The sequence below is a fragment of the Cydia fagiglandana genome, chromosome 27 (genome assembly GCF_963556715.1).
Source record: "Cydia fagiglandana chromosome 27, ilCydFagi1.1, whole genome shotgun sequence".
NCBI lineage: Eukaryota > Metazoa > Arthropoda > Insecta > Lepidoptera > Tortricidae > Cydia > Cydia fagiglandana.
The window spans coordinates 2,354,295-2,371,227 of NC_085958.1; the positions used below are offsets into that span (position 1 = coordinate 2,354,295).

General features: G+C 42.4%; 1 protein-coding gene across 1 annotated transcript; it reads right to left on the reverse strand.

The window, feature by feature from the left end:
• Window positions 1-29: 29 nt before the first annotated feature.
• Window positions 30-15,515, reverse strand: LOC134677795 (uncharacterized). The gene is made up of 8 exons (XM_063536223.1): window positions 15,461-15,515; window positions 14,852-14,932; window positions 13,832-14,038; window positions 11,860-12,009; window positions 10,220-10,423; window positions 4,304-4,432; window positions 2,805-2,999; window positions 30-172 (listed from the first exon to the last, which is right to left on the reverse strand). The coding sequence occupies exons 1-8, from the start codon at window positions 15,513-15,515 to the stop codon at window positions 30-32; spliced, it is 1,164 nt and encodes a 387-aa protein (XP_063392293.1).
• Between the last annotated feature and the right edge of the window lie 1,418 nt (window positions 15,516-16,933).

Sequence of the window (16,933 nt, forward strand, 5' to 3'; positions counted from 1 at the left end):
TAATATTTGCCTCCCCCCCCCCCCCCATGTCACTCACCATAATTTTCAGACGGACTGTATAGAAGCTGCACCACTGCAGTAATAAGAGGGTGGTGGGTTGCATTCAGCGCCACGCAAGTTATGTTTCTACTATCCTCCGTAATATCGAAATCATTTTCGATGAATGTCACTTCTAAAAATTAGAGATGCAACGGATAGTTGTTTGGCCGGATACCGCATACCGGATATCCGGCCTGGACTCTGGCCGAATATCCGGTATCCGGCCGCCGGATATTCGGCCGGCGAAACTATACCTACATTTCGGTTTTTCAGGTGCGCATTCTGCAGGCTTGACCTGTTTCCTAGTAAACGTTCGCGCGGACTCATTTCTTGGTTCGAAATGAGTGTGCGCGCAAGTCAGTGGAATGATTAAATTGTTTTAAAATAATAAACAAGTACGATTATGACCGTGTCTGTTTCTTAAATCCAATTTGTTTACTCAGAAATCAAGCAGTGTTACTATCCGGTATCCGGCCGGATAGCTGGTCACTATCCGGTATCCGGGCGGATAGTAAAATAATGGCCGGATAGGCCGGATACCGGATAGTAACCGGATATCCGGTGCATCTCTACTAAAAATCAGAAAGCAAATAGGGTTAGACCAAGATAATTGTGCAACGATTTTGATAACACACGCAAAGTGTTATTTTTAACGTCAAACTTCTATGAAATTATGACGTATAGGGGGCTGTTCATAAATTACGTCACCTATTTTTGACGATTTTTGACGATTTTTGATTGCCCCCTAAAATCATCCAAAATCATGCTTCGAATGACCCTGTTTCCTCCTTACGTCATGCTACCATCATCCGATGTCCAGACCCCATTTGAAATGACGTAATTTATGAATAGCCCCTAGGTAAATGAATATTAAATTACCAAAATGATATAACAAAGTTAATACAAGTAATATTTGTACTGCGTGTGCTATCAAACTCGTTAAGCGTTATGTCTAACTCTACTATGTATAATTATTTTATGTAAAACAGTTTCGTTATGTATAAAAATATACTGATATACGACGCACGGGGCGTTAAAGATAGGACCATGAGGACCATCAAATACGGACATACTAGTAGGCATACAAAATGCAAAATGTTACAGTAAGTTGCAGAGAAAACTCCAAAAAGCCAACAAGTTTCTATCCGGGGGATCAGTTAAATTTGCGGTGTACGTGTGATGATCATTGACATATATCTAAAAAAACAATACACTCTTTTTTTGGGCAGTCGTGTAATAAGAACGAGCCACGAACGGGCCTTAGGGCCCCCCCAAATCTGGCGTCTTACGAGCGTCGGCGTCTACAATTCTATGGCCGACGTCGACGCAACGTCGACGCAGCGTCGACGCAACTGCGCAGCGACGTCATTTTCTAATAGCGCTGGACCGACGCCGACAGACGCCGACGCTCGAAAGACGCCAGATGTGGGGCCCTTATCCATTACCAGGGCACTAAGAATGGTGCTATTTTCAGTGGTGTCACTCACGAATTCGAGCCAATCGTGCATTGTAACGCAACTAGTTGCGAGTTGCGACCAATCGCGCGCATGATGCGAACTCATCAACCAATCGCGTTGTGGAGTTCGACTGCACTATTGGCTCGAATTCGTGTGCGTGACACCGCTGTATTGGCCCAATTCTTATTGCCCGCAAGGCCCGTCCTATGGGGTCATCCATGCATTAATTACGTCACACGAATTTCTAGGTTTTTTGACCCCTCCCCCCCTCCTTGTCACACTTGGTCACATTTGGCAAACCCCTCCCCCCTAGTGTGACGTCACATTGTTTCTACGAAATCGCCAAATCGAATTGAGTAAGTACCTAACGCTACGTCTTACGTAGGCGAACAACGCGCGAACGCGGCGCGGCGCGGCGCGGCGAAAGCGGCCGCCGCCGCGCCGCGCCGCGCCGCGCCGCCTGACATTCGCGTGCAAATCGCGCCGCACCGCGTTCGCAACGAGATCGCTTACGTAGGACACTTCTATGGGCATCAAAGGATTGATTTCGCCGCGCCGCGCCGCGCCGCGTTCGCGCGTTGTTCGCCTACGTAAGACGTAGCGTAAGTATTATTAATATATTATCAAAATATTTTTGACGATATAAATATTAGTAATTTTATACCCCAAAACTGCTTAGGAAAGAAAATTAAACGAATAAAAACGATTATCGTTTTAAAAACTTGTTATTTAAATGTACAGCGAATAAAAGTGTCTTTATTGATAGAAACAAAGAAATAAATTAACAAACATAATAAAACTTACAAAAACTATAGGTAAAAAATTTGCCCCAGATCGCCGTCAACGGGCAAGGTGCCCAGAAGGCTGGCCGTATTTCCCCGCTGTATAGCGATGCTAATACGCTGGGCGAAATAGTGGCCAGCCCTCTGGTCACCAGAAGCCTCTATTAAGCGCGCCGACAAGTCTTTGTACAGTCGACGCGCACTTGGCCCCCACGGCCCCAAAGTTTCGACACCAAACGCCGCAAATATGTAGCTGCTTCCCAGAGCGGCATATTTGCGGCGCTTGAGGCTTTCGGCTGAGGAAGCCGCAGCGCCAGCAGAATGAGAATAAAATAATTTAAATAAATTTTCGGTTACTGATGAAGTTAAAGTGACGTCACAAAGTTTGTGTCTCCCCCCTCCCCCATGTCACAATATGTCACATTTTCTTGACCCCCTCCCTCCCCCTAAACGTGTGATGTAATTAATGGATGACCCCTATATGCCAATGATATGATGATGATGAAATGATTTTGATAATACTTACGTTCACTTTTGGCAACTTCTTTACCATCAGAATAAAATATGAGGTCATATGTTTTCGCTTTCCCTATAGCATTGCAGCTAAGTTTAACCGTTTCGCTGTCGCAAATTGTGTAATTGTACATTTGTGTTGAGTTTGCTGAGAAAAAGTCCCCTTTTTGCAGATTTTTAGATCCTCTGATAGTTATTTCAGGTGTGTCTGTGTAATTAGAAGTTATAAGTAAAATTTAGAGACAAGTATCAAGTTTCAAGTTTATTTTTTATGGATATTTCGTCATCACAGGTACGGACGGTACGGTGGTGGCCTAGCGGTGAGAGCGTGCGACTTGCAATCTGGAGGTCGCGGGTTCAAACCCCGGCTCGTACCAATGAGTTTTTCGGAACTTATGTACGAAATATCATTTGACATTTACCAGTCGCTTTTCGGTGAAGGAAAACATCGTGAGGAAACCGGACTAATCCCAATAAGGCCTAGTTTACCCTCTGGGTTGAAAGGTCAGATGGCAGTCGCTTTCGTAAAAACTAGTGCCTACGTTAAATCATGGGATTAGTTGTCAAGCGGACCCCAGGTTCTCATGAGCCGTGGCGAAATGCCGGGATAACGCGAGGAAGAAGAAGGTACGGACGGTACGGTAAGTACCTAACAGGGTGACAGTATAAATTGTATATGTAATGGTGTACATAAACCATGATTAGCCGTCTGGGCGTACAATATTGAAACTGAAATCTCTTTCTGAGGAGGTCACTTTCAAGTTTGGTCACGTTCTGGGAACGTCACTTTCAGAGTTTGTCAAATTCTGAGTAGGTACGTCACTTTCTGAGAACGCTCTACTTTCTACGACGCTTTTTTTAGCATAGTAAGATTTAAGCGTTTATCTGCGCCACATCTGCACTAAAGACTCCTCTTCACGTTGGGCCAACGCCAACGAGGGACGCATTTATGAGTTAGAGGGAGCAAGTGATATTGCTATCTCATTCTACCGCATGGCTGCGTCCCTCGTTGGTGTTGGCGTTGGCCCAACGTGAAGAGGAGCCTCAACAATCAATCATATTAGATGTATGGTCGGTCGCTTTTATGTATGACATACAGGATATTTTTTCCGGACATATACCCTAACTTGTTACTCAAGCTGGGCGCCGATTTTTGAATTTCGATCACTCGATTTCGTCACTCGAAAATCGGTGGAAAACGGCGAAATGCTCATTTTTGAAATACGAGCGATCGAAATTTGGAATCTAGTGGTATTGACCACTCGTTTTCAATTCTATTAGTAGAATTTAAATGCCTAGTAATGGAGATATTGTTGAATGAAATATACGAAATCGAGCGGTCGAATTTCAAAAGTCGGCCCCCAGGATGTTTTTTTCCGGACCTAGTTTTTTTTTATGAAAGCATTTTTGGCAAAGAGAAACGGAGAAGCTTTCCTCGCGCTTCGAGCTCTCAAGCTCTGTCGGTTAATTATATTTATATGTAAGTATACCTAAATAAACTGAGGTACATACCAGGTGATACACGATTACAGTTAAGATATACTATATTATAAAACTTTTGCAGACTCTGCGAATTCCAAACTATACAAGTTATAATTTTATTATCCTTTTTGAGATTAAATAAGTGACTGACGGGCATCTCTGTAAAATAAAAATAAAAATATTAGTTCATATGTCCAATCTACATACAAATTTTTCGTGGCTGATTTGCATTATATATGTTGAACACATTCACTGCCCCCGACGCACATGTACGTTCACCGTCATACAAGTTTATTCCTAGGCATAGAGTAATACAGGGTTACTTTTTTACCGGTACAATAAATTTTACCACATCATTGGTATCGATAATAGATCACATTGCACAAATATTTTTTTTTTTTTATTTCGCATCAATTAATTTATCATTTATCCTTCACCAATTTAGTAACTTCTGCGGGCGCAGCACGGTTCCATTTTTATCGACTATCACTATGCGCGTCCCTTTCGCACTTACATACTTGTTAGAACGTGACAGGCATGGTGACAAGGGATAAAATCGCGACCGTGCTACGCCGCCTGGTTGCACTAAGCCGCTCGCTAAATCGCGCGCGATGACGTAAACAAACAGTTGCCAGTTCGTGCGTTTGCTAATTGATGCGTAAGGCATCCACATTTTCTAGTACTTTAGCGGATAAGTTCGGGCATTGGTATTTTTGTTTTTTTGTTCCCAAATAGTAGTAACAAAGAATGCTGGTATGTTTTATTTTTGGCAACAATTACGTATGTTGATTTATTGTACTGGTAAAAAAGTAACCCTGTATAAATAAAGAAAGAGTGGCAACTCCATACATCAGTTTTCTTGCCAAAACGCGCGTTATTTCGGAGTCGACATCTAGCGTCATGTAGCGGAATTTATCAGTACTGCTAGTTGACAATAGATGTCTCGGCGAGCGAAAACTCTAATGCTCAATAATTTTCAGGTAATATTATAACCGGATTAACTGGCAGTCTATTTTCAACCCCTTCTGCTTATAATATTAGTTGTAAATTGTTTTAATAGTACTTTTTTTTTTTTAATATGCATGGGTTTACTCATGGCCACAGACTAGCCGAGGCGTAGACGTGGCCTACGATGGAGCGAGCTCGCCCAGAAGGTGCCTGTTCACTCTTGATTTGAAGGTTGCCGGGTTATAAGAGCACGGAAATATAGACGCCGGCAAGGAATTCCATTCCTTGGCAGTGCGCATAAGGAAAGTAGAAGCAAAGCGCTTAGTGCGAATTGGCGGAATATCTACCAAGTAAGGATGGAAACCGGCCGTGCGTCTAAAAGTCCGATGGTAGAATGGGGACGGTGGAATGAGCTCGTGTAGCTCTTGGGCACACTCCCCGAAGTGCAACCTGTAGAATACCGACAGGCTGGCGACTTTCCGCCGATGGGCCAAAGTCTGAAGCTTAGCCGTTAGCTTCTTGTCGCCAATCATCCTCCTGGCTCTGCGCTCCACTGAGTCCAAAGCGGCGAGTTGGTATTTAGCTGAGCCATCCCACAGGTGGCTGCAATACTCCATACACGACCGGACTTGAGCTTTGTAAAGTGTTAGAAGCTGTCCAGGTGTGAAGTATCGCTTCACCTTATTTAGGACGCCCAGCTTTCTGGCCGCAGTTTGTGCTTTAGACTCAATGAAGCTGCCGAAGCCGAGGACTGAACTCAGCTCCATGCCGAGGAGTTCCAGGCTGTCGGTAATAGGTACAGATGCACCCCGGAAAGAAGGAGTCAGGTCGAATGGACTCCGTTTAGCGGAAAATAGACACGCCTGCGTTTTGGAGGCATTGAACGTGACCAGATTGTCATCACCCCACTGGGAAACGAGACTAAGGGTCAAGTTCATTCGCTCAACCATGGCCTCTCTCTGTGAACGTATATCCTCCCTGCTGTCCCTTGCACTAGCCAAATATCTCTCAACAACCGTACTGTCATCTGCATAACCTACAATGCTGGGTTGCAGCATGTCGTTAATGTGGAGCAGGAAAAGGGTTGCGGAGAGAACAGACCCCTGAGGAACACCGGCGTCAATGGCCATGAGGTCCGAAGAGCAGCCATCAATAACTACTCTGATCGACCGTTCACTCAAGAAATCAGATAGCCAGCTACAAAAATCAGCAGGGATGCCGTAAGCAGGAAGCTTGCTAAGGAGACTTGCGTGCCAAACCCTGTCAAAGGCCTTCGAGATGTCCAGTGAAACAGCAAGCGCTTCACCGTTCCTCTCGATGGCCTCGCCGCAGCAGTGCGTGACATACGCTAAAAGATCCCCAGTAGACCGACCTCGGCGAAAGCCATATTGACGGTCACTGAGCAGATCATTTGCTTCGAGGTATGCCAGCAGTTTGCCGTTAAGTACCCTTTCCATGACTTTACAGAGCATGGAGGTAATGGCGATTGGTCGGTAATTGCAGGGATCAGCACGACTACCCTTCTTGGGTACTGGCTGCACGTTTGCAAGCTTCCAGGATTTCGGCACCGTTCTTGTTTGGAGAGAGAGGCGGTACAGGCGTGTCAGTACAGGAGACAACTCAGGCGCACACTGCTTTAGTACACGTGCAGGTATACCGTCTGGTCCATTGGCCTTATTCACGTCAAGATTCAGCAGAGCTCGGCGTACCTCTTTTTGATGTATAGCAATTCTCTGCATAGAGGAACTGCAATGAGATAGCGTAGGTGGAAGTTTTGAGCCTGCATCTAGACGTGAATTGCTCGCAAACAGAGAAGCAAACAAGTTAGCTTTCTCTGTCGCGGAGTGGGCCAGTGTCCCATCAGGTTTCTGCAGAGGTGGCAATGTGGGTCGGCAGAAGTTGGATTCGACCGCTTTCGACAGGGACCAGAACCGCTTGCTACCAGGAGGGTAGGAGGCGAGTTTGGCCCCTATTCGACTGACGTGGTCGAATCGAGCCTTTCGAAGCACCCGTTTGCAGGACTTGGCAGCTGAGTTAAAGGCTTTTTTCTTCGCGCGAACCCTCTGTGCTCCAGCTTTGGTATCGCGGGCTAGTACCCAAGCCTGGTATGCAGACTGCTTAAGAGCCTCGGCTCGAGCACAGTCCGAACTGTACCATGCTCGGGTCTTGTGATCGAGCGATAGGTCGGAGAACGGAATGAAATATTCCATTCCCTGCCGAATCACATCCGCAACAGCCTCAGCAGAACACGAGGGGTCACCCGAAGAAAAACAGACCTGCTGCCAGGGGAAAGACGCAAAGAAATGCCGCATCTCATCCCAGTCCGCTGACTCGTATCGCCATACTCTCCTCGTGCCCCTAGGGCAGAGATCAGGAGGAGAGTGGATCGACACGGATTTCACCAGACAGTGATCGGACGATCCTAGCGGAGCTGAGACCGAAACCGAGTGCCTGTCTGGATCAGTTGTCAGCAAAAGGGCAAGGCAATTGGGTGTATGGTCAGTAACATCCGGTATCCGCGTCGCAACATTTACCAGCTGGGTAAGGTTTAGGGATACAGCAAATTTGCGCGCTTCCCTCCCAGCGTGGCAAGTGTTCTTGTACGGGAACAGCCACTCCTCGTGGTGGGCGTTAAAGTCCCCAAGGAATACGAGTTGAGCCGCGGGGTACCGCTGTTGGGCTTTATCTGCCATCTCAGTAAGGTGGTCAAAGAGCCTAGTTGTCTCCTGGTTTCCGCTGTGCGATCGGTAGACACAGGCATACAGAGTTTTCTCTGAGCCCGAGTCGACCATAATCCACAAAGTGGAAAACCCGGCAGCCTCAAAGCAACGGAGACGCTTGCAGCAAATGTCGTCGCGGACGTACACACAGACCCCAGCACGTGCTCTGAACTTATGTTCCAGTGAGTAGCCTGGGTAGTTGAGGTACGACGCGTCCGCTGGGGTTTTGATTTGCGTCTCCGTCAAAAAGAATAGGTGCGGTTTTTCGGTTTCAAGATGGTGGTGGACCGGATCGATATTTGAGTGCAACCCCCTGATGTTGGTGAGGTGCACTTTCAATGGGAGGAAGTGCAGCCGGTGTTTAACCCTATTCTTTTTCCTTTTTGTTTTCATATTTGTGGAGTGTGGGATGGGTGAAAAAATGCCTGTCGAGGTGTTGCGTTTACCAATTGGATCACTTGAGCTAATCCGGACAATGAGGAGCTCACTTGGAGACTGCGGGGACGCCCGAGCCCCCCTGAAATAACCCACCGGGTCCTCCCGTCCAGTCGCCAACTGGCACGGTGGAGCTATTCCAGGATTTTTCGCTAGGTGGCGGGGCAGCCTCTCGCACGTGGCTGTCGTACAATTGGGCCCCCAACTTCCTGCGGTCGGCCACCGGCAAGACCGTGCCTCGGATCCCGCTACCCTCCAGCGAGAGCTGCTCGGCCCGACGTCACTCAAGGATCCAAAAACCGGCATTATGCAACACAACTGACAGCAAATCATCCCCCAAAGGCACTGGTACTCCCGCTCATAGACGAAACGCAGCAAGGCTGCTTGGCGCCTGACTCCGGCGGGAGGGTGGTAGCAAACCAGGCGGCCCCTTGCGGGACCTACCACCGCTGGTTTGGACGTAGTTTAAGGACATACCCGGGTCCAAAACATACATTTTTCGTCAGTAGCTACACTTGTGACATCTGGTGTCGAGTAGGGGTACTGATAGTTCCGCTACACGGCGCTAGATGTCGACTCCGAAATAACGCGCGTTTTGATAAGAAAGCTGATGTATGGAGTTACGACTCTTTCTTTACTTATATTCCTCTATGTCAAAACAGATAGGTACAGAAATCAATCTACATATAAAGTGCGCTCGAGCAACGCAACGCACACATAGACACTGCTCGCGGACACGATATCTCGGACCGGTTGGGACCACTGTGAGCGCGAGTGCCATCCGCTTGAGACACGCGTCTGTGAACTTTTTTGTGCAATAATGGAGAAACAAAAAAAAAGTTATTATAACTGTACAGTGGACGGTTGTTTAAATTCAACATTAAACGGTGAATTGTCGTTTTTTAAGCTACCAGGTACGGTTTCAAAGAGAATGCGAATGCGAATTTATTACATTGTACATGAGAATGCGAATTTATTACACTTTAAAATATAATAATCGTGCATGTCGCCAATATCGAAATCATCGCAAGATATTTTCTGTGACAAATTTGTAATATAACAATGACATTAAAATTAAAATACCTATTTGAGTTATTAATGTTGTTATTAATTTATATTTCAATTCTTCCCGTTTCATCTTCAACAATAAATCAAACAACTAGATACGAGATACGATACGATAGATAAGAGTGCCACTACCACGATAGTTTTTTGTGCATAAGCCATAGTTGACAACCCTAGAGCGACCGCCGAGCGTAGGTATGAAAAGGAAAGTACATACATGTGATTGACTTCTGTACCTATCTGTTTTGTGCCTCTATGTTCCTAGGCCACGCCCTCTGGCAGTGAATGCGTTAATAAGCAGACATCCTAAATTTTATAGCATTTTTGGTGCAGCGGAGTAGTGTTAACGGAATCGGTATAGATATTTCTTCCTGAAATGGTTAATTAAGGTTAATATTAACGTAATTAACGCTAATTAATCATTAGGGTTGAAATTGTTTATACCAATTCCGTTAACACCACTCCGCTGCACCGAAAATGCTATAAAATTTATGTCTGTTTACAAGTATACCAAATTTCAGCTCAACCACAGAATAAATAATAGTAGGTACAGAAGACTCACTCTCTAATAAAACGCGTCTGTTACGAAACTATAAGGGTTTCTAGGTGACTACGAAATCCAAAAAGAACTAAGGTGTATTCGGGTAATACCGAATGTCAGATAATTCCGAAATTCAGCTGAAAATCACCCTTAATTCCATCATAATAAAAGTCTCTTTTCGGAATTAACCGACAGTTTTCGACATTCGGAATTACCCGAGTAAACCTTATTAGGTACCTGGTGTAAATGTTCTATTCCCGTGGTCATCAGTATATAAGGCAATTCGATATATTGAATTGTCTCCTTTATCATTCAAAGCACATTCGAATTTAGTCTGTTCCCCATCGGTGAAGTTGTAATAGTATATTTGTGTAGAATTATTCGGGAAATACTTCCCTCTTGTCACATTTGGTGTTTTTATAACAGGAAATACAGGTGGCGCTGTAATAAAATATATACAATACAATACAGTACAATACAAATAGGTACTCTTTATTGCACACCTCAATAAAAGAAGACAATACAAAAGAAAACAGAAATACAGGCAGAGGTAGACAACAGGCGGTCTTATCGCTAAAAAGCGATCTCTTCCAGACAACCTTTCTACTTTTTACTTTCTACTTTCTTTTTATACTAAGGTATATTCGGGTGATTACGAATGTCGAAAACCGTTGGATAATTCCGAAAACGGACTCTTATTATGATGGAATTTTGGGTCATTTTCATCTGGGTTTCGGAATTATCCGACTTACGAAATTATCCGAATACACCTTAATAGTTTTATAAATAGAGTTATAAATCTGCAAGTAGCGTTTAAATCTGTATTTACGAGAGATGTAAGGTGCAAAAAGAATTATTCGAAAAAGTCGAAAAACAAAAAAGTTATGGCCGAAATAGTGAAAAAAAAAAAAAAAAAATTCCGAATTTTTGATTCTGGCGCTCGATATATAGGAAACGAACAATATCAAACTATGAGTCGAATAGTTATGTGCAAGGATTTTTTATACACAAGGAACTAGTCTGGGTGTCTGGCGACCTACGAGCTGCCCCTTTTTTCGCACAAAAACTCAGCCTCGCTGTGCAGAGGGGGAACGCGGCCAGCGTCCTGGGAACAATGCCTCAGGCTAATTTAGGGCTAGATTTATGATTTATTTATTTTGTTATTTAATATCTGTTTTAATAAAGGAACATAGTGCTATCAAATATACCAATAAATAAAATGTAGGAAAATTAAACTTTAAAGAAATAGAGTAGGTACTTTATTTCGTTAAAGTTTAATTTTCATCAGCGAGACCTCTATCTCACGCACGCTTGACTGCACATTTCTAATAGGTTTTCCTGTCATATATAGGTAAAGAACTATTATGTGTATTTTTTTCATAATTTTAGACACAGTAGTTTTGGAGCTAAAGGGAATGGTCATCTTTTGGCTATTGTTTTATATAACTTCGAACCTATGTATTTTAAAATTATAATAAAAATATATGTCCATCTTTGAGTCACTAATTTACATATGTGTGCCAAATTTCGACTTAATTGGTTCAGTAGTTTCCGAGAAAATAGGCTGTGACAGACGGACAGACAGACGCACGAGTGATCCTATAAGGGTTCCGTTTTTTCCTTTTGAGGTACGGAACCCTAAAAAACAATTGTTTAGGTAAGGGTAAGGTTAGGTAGGTAAGTATTATACCTACATGAATTTCAAATCTTTGATAGAATTTACAGAAGTTAAGAATGACTCACGATAGACCGGGCCGCGTCCGGGCCGGAGCTTCCGGAGCTTACTTTTGACGTGATGCTTTCCATAGAAAATGCGCCGGAAGCTCCGGCCCGGACACGGCCCGGTCTAGTGTAAGTCATCCTTTATAGGTACTTACGTGATATATATTTTAGATATATTTCAACTCTCGGGTTAGGTGCTTCCTTTCGAGAGCTTAGGTCTACCGCAGAACATATAATAGTTCGGTCAGCCTTATGAAGCGTAAAAGTGTATATCAATGATTCACTTGTGTGAGGTGCTAATGTCACTGAAAAAAAATGTTGTTGTGTAGCTTTTAAGGGTTGGGTTTAAAAGTTATACCGCTAATTTAAAAGATCTTATCTCTGGAAAAACCATTGACGTATATCTCAGGACGCGCCTTAAGAGCCAACAGGAGTGGTCATTTCTCCATACAAACGTACTCGTCGTTTTCCTCCGTGGTTTTTGAAGCTAGAGCAATGATTTTTTCAACACAGATTAATATTGTCAATATCTGTGTCTGACCGTTTTGCTTTTTTTGATATTTTTGTTTTTTAAGGCGCTAGAGCCCTTCAAAAATGGCCAAAATGGCCTAATTGACTATGCCGCAATGAGAGGCGTGGCATTCAAAACTGATATCAATTAGCCAAAAAAGCAAAACGGTCCGACACAGATAATTTCATAATCATTTAGATTTCCAAATTTGGTTACGATTGGTTAAGTTTTGGAGGAGGAAACAGAGGAGTACGAAACCTCGATTTTTGAGATTTTTACGCAGGATGTTTCGCCTTGTCCTTATCGCACTACTTTTAGGTGCCGCTTCCGTTAGCGAGACGGGTATATTTACCTAAAATGTTTAAAACTCAGCTCCTGTTTCGTCTTAAGGACGGGCATTAAAAATGGTATTAGCTCAGCGGTGTTACTCACGGAATCGACTTTCGAAAACCGAAATTCGCAAATTGCGGGGATCTTTCTCTTTTACTCCAATGAAGGCGTAATTAGAGTGACAGAGAAAAATCCCCGCAATTTGCGAACTTCGATTTTCGCGGTTATAGCCCTGGCCCCAATCATGCCCCATTCTTATTACCCGTAAGGCCAGGCCTGAGATATACGTCAATGGGAAAAACGCGCATTTGAATTGGACAACATGGACCCTGAATAGGGTATAGCAAGTTAACCTTAATAGCTAAATACTTAAAGTTCCCTTACAAACATATATGAGGCATTATCTATGAAAAGGGACCTTATTGTCGATGGCGCTTACGCCGCACATCGTCGCGCGGCATTGTATTTATATCGGAGCATCGTTCATAATGGCTTAAGCGCCATCGACAATAAGGTCCCTTTTCATAGATAACGTCACATATAGGGTCAAAAAGATCACTGTGTTACGTTCTTTCCTGTAGACATACACATACAGAACTATGATAAAATCATTACTTACATGCCCACAAGCTGTTAACTATTGCCCACAGGAGAGAAAAATGTACAGTTCGCGCGGACACGCTAGTTTTTTCTCCTGTGGGCAATAGTTAACAGCTTGTGGGTATGTAAGTAATGATTTTATCATAGTTCTGTAAATAAAAGGAGGACCTTTTTACGTGGGTAAGGGTTAAATAAGAAAATTAATCTTTATAGCCCTTAACTCTTGTGTATGTCTACAGGAAAGAACGTAACACAGTGATCTGTTTGACCCTTTATGTATGTTTTATATGTTATCCGAGCAAGGCTCGGTCTCCCATATGTTATTTTTATTAACAAGCTTTTATTAGGTCGACCTGTATGTAACTAACTATGTAATGGAATCTAAGGTAACTAACTTAACCATCTTCCAAGGATCGTAGCGTCATGAAAATTGGCAGCTGTATGTAGTTCTGGTGACAATACAATAATATGGTACTGTCGAACTGATCTGATGATGGAGACAGGAGGTGGCCATAGGATCTCTGTGATGAAACAACGCAACCTAATTGTGTTAGGGGTTTTTAGAATTGTCTCGATGAGTATTAGTTGTCTGTCGTAAGAAAAGTACAGTCAGCGACAAAAGCTTGTACCAAAAATGAAATTTTTGCCAAAAACTTATTAATAGGGATTATAAGCTGTAAATATACCGTTTCCACTTGTTTTGGCCTTTGGGCTTCCGTCTACGTAATAGGATATTTTATATTTTTCCTCGTTATCCGTAGGGTTACTCAGTACACAGTCATATTGTATCCTTTTCTCGTGTGTGAATGTATCGTTATATATTTTCAGGGCCTGATTCCTATTTTCCGAATAAATATTCAACTGTTTTATCTTGAGGGATACAGTATGGGGATCTGTAAAAAAACCTTTCAATAATAGTTATTTACGATACAAGTGCGAAAACGTGGAAATTCGAAACGAGTGGCGATAAATTAAAACACGACCGAAGGGAGTGTTTTAAATCGACACGAGTTGCGAATTACCTATTCGCACGTCGCACGTGTATCGTACAATTAACGTTTTACAGTACATATGGCCCTTTAAACTTTTGACATCGCACAAAAAGTGCTATTTTACGCACTAGTGTACTGTAAAATGTTTTTCAAATAACATACGAAATGGCTAAAAAGGTAAAGGTACGTATTTGTGTCGCCAAACTTTAAACTCGGATAAATCCATGGGACCCAATAGAAGGTAGCATCCTATACTCAGATGACAATGCAATATTATGGTACCATCGAGCTGGTCTGATGATGGAGACAGGAGGTTGCCATAGGAACTCTGTGATGAAACAACGCAACCTAATTGTGTTAGGGGTTTTTAGAATTGTCTCGATGAGTATTAGTTGTCTGTCGTAAGAAAAGTACAGTCAGCGATAAAAGCTTGTATCAAAAATTTAATTATTGCCAGAAACTTATTGAATTTTAAATAATTTAGATTTGTTCCCAAAGTTCCGTTTTAATATAGGTGTAGATGGTCAAGCAAATCTTGTCAGTAGAAAAGGCGCGAAATTCAAATTTTCTATGCCACGATATCCCTTCGCACCTACATTTTTCAAATTTGCCGCCTTTTTCTACTGACAAGATCTGCTTGACCATCTACATATTCTATATATATATTTAACATGTCTAAGGAATTATTCATTTTCCTGATTCTTAAGTTCTTACCTGATATACGAGCTTCGGACTCTCTTCGTGTCTCTTTTTCTAGAAACTTCTTAGCCTCAATTCTCTCAAACTCCTTACTTCCTGGAAATAAAGGTGAAAAATTAAACTAACTAATAACTATTATGTATGGCTCAGCGATCCAAATAGAATCTTGGCCTCCGAAACGAGAGCGTGCCATCTGTCCTGATCCTGCGCAACTTTCTGCTATAGTTCGTTTTTTTTTAGCATTAGAAATAAGGTAAACAATCTTGACATGTCTTTTAATTGAAAAACACATTTTAAAAATAAGTTACGTCAAATATGTAACATTTATTAATCTAATACGATCACTTATATTGTTCTGCTTTCATAAGTAATAGTTACAGATTTTTAAAAAGCGTTTTTCAATTAAAAGACATGTCAAGATGGCTTACCTTCTTCCAAGTTCTTTCTAATGCTAAAAAAACGCCGTTACTGACGCGAAGCTGAAGCACATCCGATAGAATTAGACCAAGAAAACTCTGCAGTGATTTTGGTAGCACACGCAGTGCAAGTGTTATTTTAAACGTCAGACTTCTATGACATTATGACGAATAAATAACACTTGCACAGCGTATTTTTATCACTTACCTTTAACAGCAAAGACGTTAACCGAGAAAACTAATAAAAACACTAGCGTATACATTATATAATAGTGAAATGTATTAACTTATTTATTAGGTTATGTTGTTGCTAATTGTATCATAAAAACGGGTCACGCGGAGCACATCTGAGTCATAACTGAGGTTTATCCTGCAAGGATTACCGTTTTCCCTGTTCAGTGCGCTTTACTTACCCCGGCTACTCACGTAACGATAAATCGTTGCGATAAAACTGTGCAGTCCGACTGTGCAGATAAATCGAACCGTGTGTATGTCGATTATCGTAACGATTTGTCATACACACGGTTCGATTTATAACGATTTATCGTTACGTGAGTAGCCGGGGTTAGGGGTATCCAGACGGGACTGACGAAATCAGTCGATTTGTTCAGGAAAATAATTGGTCAATATCATCTAGCGTCCACACGTACACAAATTAAATCACCAATTTGCATTCTACTATGAAAATTGGCATTTTTGTGTCTGCACCTGCTGATGTGATCGGTGTGTGGAGTGATGGGATCGGATCTGGTAGTTGTTAAGCGGACCCCAGACTCCCATGAGCCGTGGCAGAATGCCGGAATAACGCGAGGAAGAAGAAGACCTGCTGATGTGATCGGGGAATCAAATTGTTATTTGCGTCCGCACGGCCCTGTTCGATCGGAGAATTTCATCAGATTGGCGAAAAATTGTCTCGTCTGGATACAACTTTACATCAAACCGTATTTAAATATTTTCATCACACTCGCTCAGTAAATGTGGAATTGCACGCAGGCGTAGCTGGAGTTATAGAAAAATCGTTTTCCCTAGGGAGTTATGATGTTTTTAGTGCCATAATTAGCAGTTTTTTGTCTTTAAACTTATTTTTTGTATCGCAATATATATCTATTACATATAATAAAGCTGTAGAGGGTAGAAAATCTGTACATGGAAGATATTTGAAAAAAAATTGGCTGGGGATACTTAGAATCGACAACAGAACACGTTCCAACAGTTTTTAGAATTTTTGTCTGTTTATCTGTTTATCTGTTTATCTGTTTGTCTGTTTATTTGAACGCGCATCACGTGGAAACGGCTGAACGGATTTTGATGCAAACTTTACTAATCTGTCGAGAAAATCTCCGGCCAGGTTATAGGCTATAAAAAATCAACCTTTAAATGAGGGGGTAGCCACAACACTCGCTTGATTTAAGTTTGCCCCTGAATCTTATGGCGCTACTTAGGAAGGAGGGGCAAACTTTTTTCAGATATGTGCTACCACTATTGAGTACCCTGGTAAACTAACAGATGGCGCTGAATTTAATACGTACCTAACATGAATAGCCACCGAGGAAGGTTTTTGCCAAATTAACTCTAAGTTTAGATGAGGGGGTACGGACATCAACAAATTTAATTGAATATTTATGTCGATTTAATAATATACAACAAAATTAAACGACAGTAAATTAATTACCCCTCATTG